The sequence below is a fragment of the Rhinoraja longicauda genome, chromosome 13, assembly GCF_053455715.1.
Source record: "Rhinoraja longicauda isolate Sanriku21f chromosome 13, sRhiLon1.1, whole genome shotgun sequence".
Lineage (NCBI taxonomy): Eukaryota > Metazoa > Chordata > Chondrichthyes > Rajiformes > Arhynchobatidae > Rhinoraja > Rhinoraja longicauda.
In genome coordinates this window covers 46769163-46784625 of record NC_135965.1, presented here as the reverse complement: position 1 = coordinate 46784625, position 15463 = coordinate 46769163, and the positions used below count along the sequence as shown (strand labels likewise).

Sequence of the window (15463 nt, the reverse complement as noted above, 5' to 3'; positions counted from 1 at the left end):
GTTAACCGTGCAGCATTCTGGAGATTGTAGTTTGTGTAGCTCATTGGATGGAGGCGCTAAACGGGCCCAAAACCCCAATCGGACTACATTACCCGGCATGCACTGTGGCAGCGTGCGTGCGAACTTGACACCGGCTGAAGGGAAGAGTCGGGACTTGTGGCGGCATCTACTGGGCTTTATATATATATCTCGGGTGATTATTTTAAAGCACGAATATTATCTCGAGTTGAGGTAACTGAGAGCCGTGCAATGACATTGTGACTGATGATTGAAGCCGCGCCCCCCCTTATTATTTCTTTCCTTTCTAGAATTTTCCATCGGCGGCTGATTTTTGGCGCCGCCACTTTTCCTGCGACTGGTCTTCTGCGTTTTCTTCATGAACCCGTCAGCTCGAGCCAAATACCAACATCGCCTCGCGTGTTTGTTTCTCTCTCTCTCCGCTGCGTGTGCGGACGGTACAACATTGATTGGGTTAAGGCGCAGTGTTCGGGGGCGGCTGCCTGTTTGTGTTTCCCTGTCGTAGCGGCTGAGCGGGCGGGCGGACGGACGGCCGGACGCGCTGTGGCTCCGCGGCTGGCGGCGGCCTGTACTGCAGGGCCGGAGGGAGGGATAGATACCACCTTCGCCACCGCATCCTCGCCACGGAAAATAAATAACTTGGAGCCATGGCTCCCCTACTTCAAATTGCACATGGTTGAAATTTAAGGTGGATTGCATTGCTTCTGAGGCAGCAGAAATTATGTAACGCCCTCCAGGCGCTGTAGCCAGTGCAATCCAATGTGCTGTCGTCAAGGGCCGTGAGGTCTACCCCTCCACCAGGGGGACAGTCAGTGCAGTCGAAAATGACGTGCTGCGCTGTTTGCTGGTCTGCTCCACACAAGCAGGCTGCTGATGGACGCAACCCCCAACGATGCATGTTGGCGTTGAACCGGCCGACCCCTGTGCGGAGCCAGTTTAGGGCGACCCACTCTTTGCGGGGCATGTCCGAGCTGGGTGGGGTTGTGGTGTTGGGTGCGACAGTGAATTGAGGTCGCGATGCTGTTCCCAGCTGGTTCTCCATGCTCCTAGTATGTTGAAACCGGAGCCACAGAGGGTCGTTGCATGACGGGAGAAAGGGCGATGAGGCGACAGGCGTTGAGGTCCCAGTTGCTGTGAATCCTGGGCGAGGTGGTGCAAAGGATGTCCGATGGGGCCTTGCACACCAGCCTATGAGTGAAGAACTCTGCGAATTCATTGCAATACAGTCTCACAACATTTTCTTCCAAGTGTAGGCTTGATACCGTTTGGCGGCAGGATACACGAATCAATTGAGTGGTTGCACAGCAGGTGAGGTCTCGCCCTCTGACCCGCGCTGTTGCCACGCAATGCCGCCTGGAGGGCACGCCGTGTACTGCAGACAGGAGGTATCACAAAATGCTGGAGTAACTCAGAGGGTCAGGCAGCATCTAGGAGAGAAGGAATGGGTGACGTTTCGAGGTCGAGACCCTTCAGACTCTCCTACACAACTTGCCGCTATACCTTTGATTTGTACCAGCATCTGCAGTTATTTTGGTGCACTGCAGACAAGCACTCACTAGGGCAGGGGTTCCCAACCTTCGTCCCGTTTACACCTGGCAACTTCTCAAAAGTAAGTTTACCCCCACCCTGTTTTGTTCAATAATTTGCGTTTACACTTCTACCATAATAAAGCAACCGACATAGGGGAAATTTAAAAAATACTGTTTTTAGTATTATTTTATGTTCAAATAACAATATGGCTTTCAGTGCAGCGGTCCGGCTGGTCTTCTCCCATCAGCGCGTCTCCGGTTCCCTCCCGGCGCTCTGAATGTCCCGACACCTCTCTCCGTTCCCTCACTCCTGCTGGCCCCCCAGCCCTTCTCCCCGCTCGCCATCTCCGTCAGCCGGGCTCTGCTTCCACTTGGCCGGTGCTCAACACCTCGAGGCTGGGGCCGCCAAGCAGAGCCGTGGCCTGGTCCTCTGTCTCGGCTCCCAGCGCCCAGCCCAGCTCTCGCTGCTGCTCGGCCTCCGCTGCTGATTGGCCTCTCCCCGGCTCCTCTCCCTCCTCCTCTTCGGGACAACACTCCGCTCCTCGCCTTCCACTGCCTCCTCCTCCAAAGCTGTCTAGCACATCTCCCTGGGCCCTTCGCCCTCAGGCTCCGGCGGGTTGCCCACGTCCAGCGCTCACTGCTTCTGCCCCTGCAGACCCTCCAGGCCCCTCGGCTCGGGTTCTTTCCGCTGCTCTCCCAGCTTGCTCAACCCCCCTCCTTTCCTCCTCCTCCTCCGCTTCTTCCTCTTCCCCCAGTCGGTGGACCTCTGCTTCTCGGCCATGCTCACCTGCCTCTCTTCCCGGCTGCATTTCCCCCTTCTCCCGCCGGCTGGCCAGACGACTTCCCAGCTGCTTCTAGCCCTTCTCCTCGAGCTTCTTCCTCATTTTTACAGCACAAAAAATGGCCTTTTGGCGGCTTTTTAAAGGTAAGAATGTTCGTGTTGGTAGTGTATGCTGGAAGCTGCCATGTCCTCCAGATGGCTTGAACGACTCCGTGCATCACGCACTTGACCTCACGACCTTACCTAAAAGGGGGGTTGCATGCAAGGTCAAAGGGCGTGACGCACCAGTCGTTCAAGCCATCTGGAGGACATGGCAGCTTCCAGCATACACTACCAACACGAACATTCTTACCTTTAAAAAGCCGCCAAAAGGCCAATTTTTGTGCTGTAAAAATGAGGAAGAAGCTCGAGGATCCGGCAGAGGAAGCTGGCAACACATGGCCGACTTACACTGGCAACACATGCAACACTTGCATTCTTCTGCCAAAATGGTCAATTTTTGTGCTGTAAATGAGGAAGAAGCTGGAGGAATCAGGAGAAGGCCTGTCAAGCCCACAGACACAAGAGGCAGCTGGGAACACATCTGGAAAGCCGACGGGAGATGGGGAAATGCGGCCGGGAAGGGAGGCTGGAGAGCAAAGCCGAGAAGCAGAGGGCCGCCGACCGGTCGGCGGGGGAAGAAGTGAATGAGGAGGAGGTGCGGGGAGAGGAGCAGTGGGAAGAACCTGAGCCAAGAGGCCTGGAGGTCTGCAGGGGCAGAAACAGCAAAGTGCTGGAGGTTGGCGACCCGCCAGGGCCTGAAGGCGAAGGGCCCAGGGAGCTGTGCTCGACGGAGGAGTAAGCAGTGAAAGAGGACGAGGAGGAAGCGGAGCCCGGTCAAATGGAAGCGGAGCCCGGCTGACGGAGATGGCGAGCAGGGAGAGGGGTTAGAGGGCCAGCAGGCATGGCAAGGGGCTGAAGAGCTGCAGGAAGCGAGGTGCGGAGCAGGGGCGCCAAGCCTGAAGGAGCGTAGGAAAGGGGAGAGGTGTCAGGACACTCAGAGCACCGGGAGGGACCTGGAGACGCACTGATGGGTGAAGACGAGTGAAGCCGCAACATTCAACTGCAACACCCTCTCAAATTAGGACTGACTAATTGTTCCACAGCAAAAGTTATTCCAAGCATAAAATAGAAAAAGAATAAGCAAAGAGGGGCTGCATTGTCAGCCATAGTAAGTGATTGCCTGTAGTACACGGCTTGCCCCCCAGTAGGCATTGCCTGGCAACAGTACGGGTCAGGGGTCGTGACCTCGCCTGCCGTGCAATCCCCTATAGGCTTTTTTCCCGCTATAACTTAACGTAACTTTTTTTTAAAATGCGTTTGCAATATTCAATGCTGAGTTGTTTGTAACCTTTATGGCTTCGCGCGAGGTTGGTAAAACCTGCATTGCAGCGGTCCCAAGGTGGTGGTTTTCATGTAAACCAAACTTGTCGAGTGGTCCTGCGATTGACGGGCCAATGAATCATCCAGTGGCTCGGGTGTCGCCATTCAGCTCCTGGGAGGCAGGATGTCAATTAGTAAGTTAGGCTGAGGGAAACCATTCTTGCAGAAGGGTGTGTAAAGTCGCTGGCTAATAAAAATGGAAGAATGAATCGTAATCCACCTCCAGCAAGCCCGTTCTCACTGCCGCTGCTGCTGCCATGTTTCCCCTTGGCCCACTTCCGGCTCGCCCATGCTTCCCTCGGCACCAGGCCTGGCTCTCCCGTGCCCACAAAACAGGCGGCCGAGCCCTGCTCAACGGGCCCCAACTGCGCAGGTGCAGACGCGTTTGTTCTGCGCACGCGCGGATGTGGCGGCCATCTTGCGTAAGTACCAGATCAATGGAGCTCCAACTGCACATGCGCGATTTTTAAAACTTTATAATAATAATAATAATATATTCCTTTATTTGTCCTACACCGGGGAAATGTGCAGTTACAGCAGCAAAGTGATAGCAAGAGACATTCATTAAAAATAAAGATAAGGGTAATTGTCATCATTTACTGTTTTTTTTTTACTGTTAACTGGTCTGTTGAATGGTCTGCTGGGAATAGCGCTGATTGTGCAGTCTCACATCAGCGGGAAGGAAGGACCTCCGATATCTCCTTCACACACTTGGGGTGAAGGAGTCTGTCACTGAAGGAGCTACTCAGTGAAGAGACAGTGTCCTGCATGGGGTGGGAGTCATTGTCCAGCAAAGATGTTATCTTTGCCATCATCCTCCTCTCTTTCACGCCTGTACTGAGTCGAGCGGGCAACCCAGGACAGAGCTGGCCTTCCTGATCAGCTTGTCCAGTCTCTCCCCCTCCTCTGCTGAGATGCTGCTGCTCCAGCAGACCACTCCATAGAAAATGGCTGATACCACCACAGTGTTGTAGAAGGTCCTTAGGAGTGCCCCCTGCACTCCAAAGGACCTGAGTCTCCTCAGCAGGAAAAGTCTGGTCTGGCCCTTTTTGTCCAGTGCATTGATATTTTCGGTCCAGTCAAGTTTATTGTTAAGCATGTAGGGACATACGGATTAGCGGGGGGGTCTCGAACCCTCGGTTGGGCTAACGAGTCACGAGATGCGGGAGCGCGAGGTATAGTTATGTCTGGCGACCAGCTGGAGAGATGAGATTAGATTGTATTGGCTAGTTAAGTAGTGTGTGTCCAAAGTAAGCAGTTGCAGTTTGTTACGGTTACCTACGAATAAAGACCTTTGAACAATAACGCTCGTTTTGGACTCACTACATTGGTGACCCGAACGCGAAGAACACGCAGAATGTTCACCTACCACCGTTCTGGGCCCATCAGCCGCACCTGTGGTTTGTACAGGCGGAGTCGCAGTTCCATATTAAAAAGGTGGATAGTGAACTGGAGAAATTCCACCACCTCGTGAGCTGTCTGCAGGCGGAGGTGGCGGCGAGGGTCAGTCAATATCTGACCAGTCCACCCCAAACGGAGCAGTACGTGGGGCTCAAGAGGCTCCTACTGAAGAAATTCGGCTGGAGCCAGAACCAGCGGGCTCTGAGGCTGCTCCATCTACCAGCGTTGGGGCAGCGGCTGCCGTCCGAGTTGATGACGGAAATGCTGACCTTGGTGGGCAACCATCAGCCGTGCATGATGTTCGAGGCGGCATTTCGAGAGAAGTTACCCCAGGACGTCAGGCTGGTGTTGGCCGACGTCTCGTTTGACGACCCGGAAACGTTCGCCGAGAAAGCCGACGTGCTCGTCAGGGAGCGGCACACCCGGGACGACTCGGTCAATCGTGTCTCGAGGCCCAGCGGCAGTCGGGGGAGCGGCCGGGAGAGCGATGGCTCGGCCGCTATTTCGCAGTCTGCCAGGCCTGGAGGGGGCTACAATTTTTTCGAAGATCGATCTGGTGCGGGGGTATCATCAGATCCCGGTCCATCCGCCGGACATCCCAAAGACGGCTACCATTACTCCGTTCGGATTGTTTGAGTGGCTGCGCATGCCTTTCGGCCTTAAAAACGTAGCTCAGGCATTTCAGCGTCTCATGGACCGTGTGGCTCGAGGTTTGCCGTTCGTGTTTATTTATCTCGATGACATTTTGATTGCCAGCCGTTCGGTCCAGGAGCACTTAGTCCACCTCCGCACTATATTCCAGAGGCTGCAGGACCACGGCCTGATTCTGCACCCGGACAAATGCCAATTCGGCCTGTCGGTGGTAGATTTTTTGGGTCACCGGGTTACATCGGCCGGTGACAGTCCTTTGCCAGCTAAGGTGGAGGCGGTCCGCTCTTTTCCACGTCCTACTACCATCAAGGGTTTGCAGGAATTCGTGGGCATGGTGAACTTTTATCACCGGTTCGTGCCTGCAGCAGCTCGGGTCATGCGCCCCCTTTTTCTATGCCTCGCGGGTAACCCTGCAGAGTTGGTATGGTCCGCATCTGCAGAGACGGCTTTTGTCGCGGTCAAACAGGCCCTCGCCAACGCCACCATGCTGGTGCACCCGCGCTCCTCCGCCCCCACGGCGCTGACGGTGGACGCCTCAGACGTGGCGGTGGGTGGGGTTTTGGAGCAGCAGGTCGAAGGTCAATGGCAGCCCCTGGCGTTTTTCAGCCGGCAGCTCTCGCGAGCCGAGTTCAAATATAGTGCATTTGATAGGGAGCCTCTGGCCCTCTATTTAGCAGTCCGCCACTTCCGCTATTTTTTGGAAGGCCGTTCTTTCGTGGCCTACACGGATCACAAACCTCTGACATTCGCTTTTGCTAAGGTTTCTGATCCGTGGTCAGCTCGCCAGCAGCGGCACCTCACCCTAATTTCGGAGTTTACCACCGATGTCCGTCATATTGCGGGTAGGCTTAATACTGTTGCTGATGCCTCGGGACTGCGTTTGGAGCAGGTGGGGTATGGCCCCACAGGTACCAAGTTGTGGTGTGACGTTTCCCTTTCACGCCCTCGCCCGGTGGTGCCTGCCGCCCTGCGGCGTAAGGTTTTTGAGGCCATTCACGGCCTGGCACATCCGTCCATCAGGGCGACTTTGGCCATGGTGGCCGCCCGGTTTGTCTGGCACGGCCTGCGGAAGCAGGTGGCGGCCTGGGAACGGGCCTGTATTCCGTGCCAAACCTCAAGTTCATCGCCATGTCCAGCCCCCATACCAGAGTTTCGAGGTTCCCCCAGTCCGTTTTTTCCACATCCACGTGGATTTGGTGGGTCCATTGCCCTATTCCAGGGATTATACTCATCTCCTGACGGTGGTGGATCGGTTTACACGTTGGCCGGAGGCGCTCCTATTGTCGGACACCTCGGCGGCCTCCTGTGCACGGGCCATGGCGTTGCATTGGGTGGCCCGTTTCGGCGTACCGGCTATCATCACCACGGATCGGGGAGCCCAGTTCACCTCGTCCCTCTGGGCCGCGCTGGCACAGTTGTATGGGTCTCGCTTACAGCAGACCACCGCCTACCATCCCCAATCCAACGGGATGGTTGAGCGCTTCCATCGGCAGCTTAAGGCATCCCTCTGTGCCCGACTGACCGGCCACGATTGGGCTGACCAGCTGCCTTGGGTCCTCCTCGGCATTCATACTGCCCCGAAGGCCGAGCTAGGCACATCCTCGGCCGAGCTTGTCTACGGTTCGCCCCTGCGGGTACCAGGTGACATCCTCCCTTCCGCCCCCGCTTTGCCACCACCCGTTACGTCGGTGTTGTGTTCCCTCCGGGCACGGGTAGGTTCTCTGGCTCCAGTCCCGGCCTCCTGGCACGGAGGCGCGGCCGTCCACGTCCCGTCGGACTTGCGGGACTGTGATTTCGTGTTCCTTCGGAAAGATTCCCACCGCCCCCCCTCTTCAGCCGGTTTATCAGGGCCCGTTTCAGGTACTGAAGAGAGGGGCTGTCACTTTTACCTTACAGGTGGGTAATCGCCAGGAACTCGTTTCCGTATCCCGGCTGAAGCCGGCCCATTTGGACCAGGACCTCCCTGTGTCGGTGGCCCAGCCGCCGCGCAGGGGCCGGCCTATGGCCGCCCCCCTGGTGCTGCCAGCGGCGCCTTGTTTGCCACCCTTCAGCCCCCCGCCTCCTATGGTTGGGCCCGGGCCCCCGTTCCCGATCAAGCGCTCTCCGTCGCCTACGCCCTCCGCTTCCGGGGCCACTCCATCGCCTCCGGCGGCGGCGACCTCCCCGCCTCCCGTCACATTGGCGGTATCGGTTTCCCCTCTCCGTACGCGTTCCGGGAGGGAGGTCCGGGCACCCGTGAGGTACGGTTTCGAGGGTTCTGGGGGGGGGGGGGTCATGTAGGGACATACGGATTAGCGGGGGGGTCTCGAACCCTCGGTTGGGCTAACGAGTCACGAGATGCGGGAGCGCGAGGTATAGTTGTGTCTGGCGACCAGCTGGAGAGATGAGATTAGATTGTATTGGCTAGTTAAGTAGTGTGTGTCCAAAGTAAGCAGTTGCAGTTTGTTACGGTTACCTACGAATAAAGACCTTTGAATAATAACGCTCGTTTTGGACTCACTACAAGGTAAACACCCAGGTACTGAAAAGAGTCCACCCTCCCGATGTCCATTCCCTGGATGTTCACCGGTGTTGGGGGAACGTGGCTGCGCCTGTGGAAATCCACCATGATCACCCTGGTTTTCCCCGCGTTGATCCGGAGGCGGTTCTGCCGGCACCAGTGCACTAATTCCTTGATCAGTTCTCTGTACGCCCTGTCATCGTCGCCTGTTATGAGGCTGACGATGGCTGAGTCGTCAAAGAACTTCTGTAGATAGTTGTGTGTGTGTATATGTATGATATGTGTGTATGTATGTGTCATATGTGTGTATGTATATGTGTCCTGTGTGTGTATGTGTGTGAGTATCATATGTGTGTGTGTATAAATATATATATATAGATCATATGTATGTTCCCGAAATACAGCCAAAGCGGTACACGATAGCGCAACAATTTTCAGGGCACCTTGCTCATCATTCGCCTGTGGAGTGCAGTGTCAAGTTTCGTTCAAATTACTGCGCTATCATGTACCGCTTATTTATTTACATATATATATGTATGTAACCCAAAACTTCATCCTCAATATTGATGGTCTCCCAGTATCCACCTCCCCTCACATCCGGAATCTTGGAATCATCTTTGATCAAACCCTCTCCTTCGACAAACACATCACCAAGACAGCCTTCTTCCACCTCAAAAACATCGCCCGTCTCCGTCCGTCCATCTCCTCCACAGCTGCAGAAACCCTCATCCACGCCTTCATCACCTCCCGTCTGGACTACTGCAACAGCCTCCTCTATGGCTCACCCTCAAAAATCATCAATAAACTTCAATACATTCAAAACTCCGCTGCCTGTCTACTCACCCACTCCCCGATCCGTGACCATATCACCCCCGTCCTTTACAAGCTCCACTGGCTCCCCATCCCCCAGAGAATCCAGTACAAAATCCTCCTCATGACCTACAAAGCCCTCCATAACCTGGCCCCATCCTACCTGACTGACCTCCTCCACAGGCACACTTAACCGATAAATAATCTATAATAAAGCAAATGGCCTGGCACCCGAACTACAACATTTTTCTTGAATGAAGGGTGGTTGATCTTTTGTACTACGTGGAATGTCTCCCGGAAATATCTCCCAAAAGTATATAAATTCTGAGTAATAACATAATAATAAAAATTGAATCTAAAAATAAAATCAATATATAAAAGGTTAAAAGAGTGCAGGAAAAAAAAAGAAACAACTAAAACTACAACTACAATTAGTGCAGTTAGTGATAGCCACCCTAAGGTGGCAAAAAATCTAAGGACTTCCGTGGGATGTAAAAAAAATAATAATACTAGCTCCAATTTTTAACGAAGTTGTTTTTTTAAATAAAAGAGAGGTAAACGTCTTGCATTTAAATGTAACAATTCATTTATTTGCAATAAAATGGTTGAATTTTAGATTTTGCCTGGTCTATGATATTTTTGGCATTTTATTAAATTTTAGGCATATTTTTGGATGCTGCTCAGCTGTAACTGATTAAGACTATTGATTGTCCATTGATTATAATTTATTTTTAGTGTGACTTCTGATGTGCAGAAAGTGTTTAACAAAAGTTGTTTTCTTTAGCGTGCGTTTTTTTGTACATTTTCAGTTTAAAACAAAAAGAGTTGGTTTGACTTGTTTCCTTTTCAGTGCCAGGAAATTGCGAAGTCAAAAGCTGAAGTGGCATGTATTATCGTTTATGAGAAAGATATATTTGTGGTGGGGACTGAACGAGGCAGATCTTTCATTGGAAACCAAAAGGATTTTCAAGCTGACTTTGTGAAATACTGTAAGTTGAAACAACAAAATCAAGGGACAGTATTAAGTTGCAGAAAAACCTTTATTTGACTTTATCGATTATTTAATAGTCTCAATTTCTTTGGCACTGTCTTGAATGAGTTTTCCTTTCCCAACTTCTATGGTTCTGGCCTACGGATCACATTCCACCTGAACTGTTATATGGTGTTAATGATTAGAATGCTACAAATCAAGTTCAAATCTGACCTATTTTCATATTTGAAAATATGAAAAATTTCTGCTGGTTTTAACTCTTAATTGTAAATTATGGCATGAAAAAACACTCTTTTGATTCTACATGTCATTAACTCTGTCCACAATTACCTGCAAACTGTTCTTTAACTTTAAATATTACTGTGTTTTGATATTGTACAACGAATTAAATCGGCAAACTTGGCTTGCTACATGCCAAAGTTTGTCCTGAACCTATTTTTCCTATTAATCCAAAAATCACATGCGCACCAATTTTATTGATGTAGCCTGTTTTGATTGTACCATGTACACTTTGCCTGCTTTAAGATTGAGCACTATTCATGCAGGTAGAATGTTTGATGTTTAACCAGCAGTTGGTAGATCTGCTGCCTCTCGGCACCTGTTCTTGCTTTTTCCCCCATATCACTTGATTCCCTTAGCCCTAAGAGCTAAATCTAACTCTCTTCAAAATATCCAGTGAATTGGCCTCCATTGCCTTCTGTGGCAGAGAATTCCACAGATGCACACCTCTCCGGGTGAAAATGTTTTTCCTCATCTCAGGCCTAAATGACCTATCCCTTATTCTTAAACTGTGACCCCTGGTTCTGAACTCTCCCAACATCGGGAACATTTTTCCTACATCTAGCCTGTCCAATCGTCTAAGAATTTTATATATTTCTATTCTATAAGATCCCCTCTCATCCTCCTAAATTCCTGCGAATACAAGCCCAGTCAACCCATTCTTTCATTATACGGTCAGTCCCACCATTGTCAAAAGTGACACCAAAACACTACATCTATTAGATTGAGCACATCAGGTTGATTGCATTAGTTGAAACAGGGTGGACCACGTGAAGGTTGCAATTTCCCACCCAGAAGATTGCTGACTTGAACAGTCTGCTCAACATGAGACTCAGGTTCGATCCTGACTACGGGTGCTGCACTGTAAGGAGTTTGTACGTTCTCCCCGTGACCTGCGTGGGTTTTCTCCGAGATCTTCGGTTTCCTCCCACACTCCAAAGACGTACAGGTATGTAGGTTAATTGACTGGGTAGATGTAAAAATTGTCCCTAGTGGGTGTAGGATAGTGTTAATGTGCGGGGATCGCTGGGCGGCACGGACTTGGTGGGCCGAAAAGGCCTGTTTCCGCGCTGTATATATATGATGTGATATGATATGACCCCAAAACTGTGTGGCGCAGAGCCTGGAAAGATGCCAACACCAACAACGGAGTGGTCATCCCAGACCCCACAGTGAAACAACCAGGATTTGACCTCCATCGCAAGCAATGGCTAACCCTGAACAGGATCCGCACCCTCCATGCAAGAACAGCCCATCACCTGCACAAGTGGGGGATGACTTGTGCATGACTTGTGCTTGTGACTGCGGATATCCAGACCAGACCATCCCACACATCGTGAATGACTGCTCACTGAGGCTTTTCCCTGGTGGCATCAAGGCCATCCACCCAGCAACTGATGCTGCTCTGGCCTGGATGTGTACCCTTGGCCTACAACTTTAGGCTGTGCACGCCATGCGCACGAAGAAGAAGTCCCGCCATCCCGGGAATTAACCTGGTGAACCTACGCTGAACTCCCTCAATAGCAATAATGTCCTTCCTCAAATTAGGAGACCAAATTGCACATAATGCTCCAGGTGCGGTCTCACCAGGGCCCTGTACAACTGAAGAAGGACCTCCTTGCTCCTAAACTCAAACCCTCTCGCAATGAAAGCCGACATGCCATTGGCTTTCTTCACTTCCTGCTGTCTCTGCATGCTTGCTTTCAGTGACCGATGTACAAGCACACCCTGGTCTTGTTGCACCTCCCCTTCTTCTAATCTGGCACCATTCAGATAATAATCTGCCTTCCTGTTCTTGCCACCAAAGTGGATAACCTCACATTTATCCAGCATTACCTGCAATGCTTCCGCCCGCTCACCCAACCTATCCAAGTCACCCTGCAGTCTCATAGCATCCTCCTTGCAGCTCACACTGCCACCCAGCTTTGTATCATCCATAAACATAGCGATGTTACATTTAATTCCCTCGTTTAAATCGTTAATATATATTGTGAACAACTGGGGTCTCAACACTGAGCCTTGCGGCACCCCACTAGTCACTGCCTGCCATTCTGAAAAGGACCCGTTAATTCCTACTCTTTGCTTCCTGTCCGCCAGCCAGTTCTCTATCCATGTCAATATCCTACCCCAAATACTATGTGCTCCAATTTTGCTCACTGATCTCTTGGGACTTTGTCAAATGCTCTTTGGAAGTCCCGATAACCACATCCACTGGCTCTCCCTTACCCATTCTACTTGTTACATCCTCACAAAATTCCAAAAGATTAGTCAAGCATGATTTCCCCTTCATAAATCCAGGCTGATTTTGACCGATACCATCACTGCTTTCCAAATGTGCTGCTATAACATCTTTAATAATTGACTCCAGCATCTTCCCCACTGCTGATGTAAGGCTAACTGGTCTATAATTCCCTATTTTTTCTCTCCTTTCTTAAAAAATGGAGTTACATTGGCTACCCTCCAGTCCACAGGAGCTGATTCAGAGTCGAAAGAACATTGGAAAATGATCACCAATGCATCCACGATTTCTAGGGCCATCTCCTTGAGTACTCTGGGATGTAGACCATCTGACGCTGGGGATTTATCTGTCTTCAGTCCCAACAGTTTACCGAACACCATTTTCTGCCTAATGTGGATTCCCTTCAGTTCCTCCCTCCCACTAGATCCTCAGTCCCCTAGTATTTCCAGGAAATTGGTTGTGTCTTGAGATTGTTAGTGAAGACAGAACCAATGTACTTGTTTAACTGTTCTGCCATTTCCTTGTTTCCCCATTATAAATTCACCTGTCTCTGACTGTAAGGGACCTACATTTGTCTTCACTAATCTTTTCCTTTTTACATACTTATAGGAACTTTACAGTCACCTTTTATATTTCCCGCAAGCTTTCTTTCATGCTCTTTTTCCCCCCTCCTCATTAATCCCTTTGTCTTCCTCAGAGTTCTAAATTTCTCCCAGTCTTCTGGTTTGCCGCTTCTTCTGGTCAATTTATATGTCTCTTCCTTGGCTTTAACACTATCCTTGACTTCCCTCGACGGCCATGGTTTAGCTGACTTCCCAATATTATTTTTTCGCCAGACTGGGATGAACATGGATGGAGTTCATCTATGTGGTCTTTAAATCTTCGCCATTGCATCCCCACCATCAACCCTTTAAGTCAGTGGTGGGCAACTGCTTTGTTACTGCGGGCCACATGAATTAATGAACAAGCAGCGGGACGGTCAGGGGAGAGGGTAACTGCCTGGCCCATAGAGTTACACCAGCATTTTGCATCTATCTACGATGTTTACATATGTTTACATATGTTTACAGGGTGACTGAATTTCGTCCAATTTGGATGACAATAAAGCTATCTTGAATCTTGAATATTCTTCATGCTGCTGCAAGTCAGAAGTTCACTGTTCTATCTGGGACATATGAGAATAAAACATTCTTGGCTTGACCCTTTTTCTTTGTTTTACTGTTTCATTTTACTGTTTGTATACCTCGTTGTTAGCTTCCCTTCAACCAACAATGAACCATTCTACATTTCCTTGAGCAGCGTCTACTTTGATCTGTCATTTTCACACCTTACCCTTCCATATCTCGGGTCTCCCTCTCCCCGATTCTCAGTCTGAAGAAAGGTCTCAATTCGGAAGCGTCACCCATTCCTTCTCTCTCTCGAGATGCTGCCTGTCCCGTTGAGTTGCTCCAGTATTTTGTGTTTATAGTCGGAGAACCAGGAAGGGAGGGACGGAGCGAGGGAAAGCAAGGGCTACTGGAGGATGGTTGGGTGTGAACGGCTGTGATCACGCAGGATGGGCCTGGAGGGCCCGGAGCACCAGATGGGCGGGAGCGAGTGAGTCGGCGCCTGTCGGGCAGCCGGGTTTGCATCTTGCACAAGGAGCGATGGCCGTGAGTGTAAGCAGTCGCCGAGTGTAAGCAGTCGCCTCAGCTTTCCCACTTGGCACCCCGCAACAAACGAGCAGGAAGCAATCCAGCCCCCACCCCATTGTTACATGCCTTCTTGTACTTGGGTTGCCGGTGCTTCTCCAGGCAGGCTGAGTGCCAGGCCCAGCGCTGTTGTCCATGTTGCTAAGGCTACTCGGCTTCACCCGACTGCGTAGACTCTGCACAAAAATCATTATTAACTCACGGGCTGTACAAAAACGGGCGGTGGGCTGGATTAGGCCCGCAGGCCGTAGGTTGCCGACACCTGCTTTAAATATAATTTGCCAGTCTACCCTAGCCAATTCCCATCTCATACCTTCCAAGTCTCCTTTATTCATGTTCAGGACCCAAGTCTCTGTATTAACCATGTCACTCTCCATCCTAATGCAGAATTCCACCATATTCTGCTAACTAATCCTTCCTCATTACACAATACTCAGTCTAGGATGGCATGCCCTCGAGTCGGTTCCTCTACATATTGGTTTAAATACCCATCCCGTATACATTCCAGGAAATCCTCCTCAACACTGTTACCAATGTAGTTGGCCCAATCTATATGTAGATTAAAGCCACCCATGATAACGGCTATACCTTTGCTGCCCACATCCCTAATTTCTTGCTTGATGCTATTTCCAACCTCCCTACTGCTGTATGGTGGTCGGCACACTATTCCAACAACCGTTTTCTGCCCTTGGCTATTTCGCAGTTCTACCCATGCCGATTCTACAGCATCCAAGCTAATGTCTCTCCTTGCTATTGCATTAATCTCCTCTTTAACCAGTAATGCCATTCCACTGCCTCTTCCTTTCTGTCTGTCCTTCCTGAATATTGAATACCCCTGCATGTTTAGCTCCCTGGAGCCATGTCTCCGTAATTCCAACTATGTCATATCCCTTAACTACTAACTGCCTATTCGCTTCATCCATCTTATTTCGAATGCTCCTCGCATTAAGGCACAAAGCTTTCAGGTTAGTTTTCCTTCTCTCCTACCTTTTGCTTCTGTCCTCCTTTTATGGCCCTCTGTCTCCTTGCATTGGGTGCCACCCCCCTGCCCTGTTAGTTTAAACGTGACCATTCCTACACTGTCCCGTTAGCTGCACGAATACGCGTCCACGTTGTTGACTCCACCCCCATCCCCCACTTTTTAGTTTCAA

The 15463-nt window shown here is 50.8% G+C and overlaps 1 protein-coding gene across 1 annotated transcript in view; it reads left to right on the top strand.

The window, feature by feature from the left end:
* Nucleotides 1-15463, top strand: part of LOC144599092 (uncharacterized) — a 54516-nt gene that overhangs the window by 13874 nt on the left and 25179 nt on the right. The window contains exons 4-6 of the mRNA XM_078409812.1: nucleotides 524-586; nucleotides 707-741; nucleotides 1563-1627. Of these exons, the coding sequence (XP_078265938.1) occupies nucleotides 524-586; nucleotides 707-741; nucleotides 1563-1627 (163 nt within the window). The remainder of the gene's footprint in view (nucleotides 1-523; nucleotides 587-706; nucleotides 742-1562; nucleotides 1628-15463) is intronic.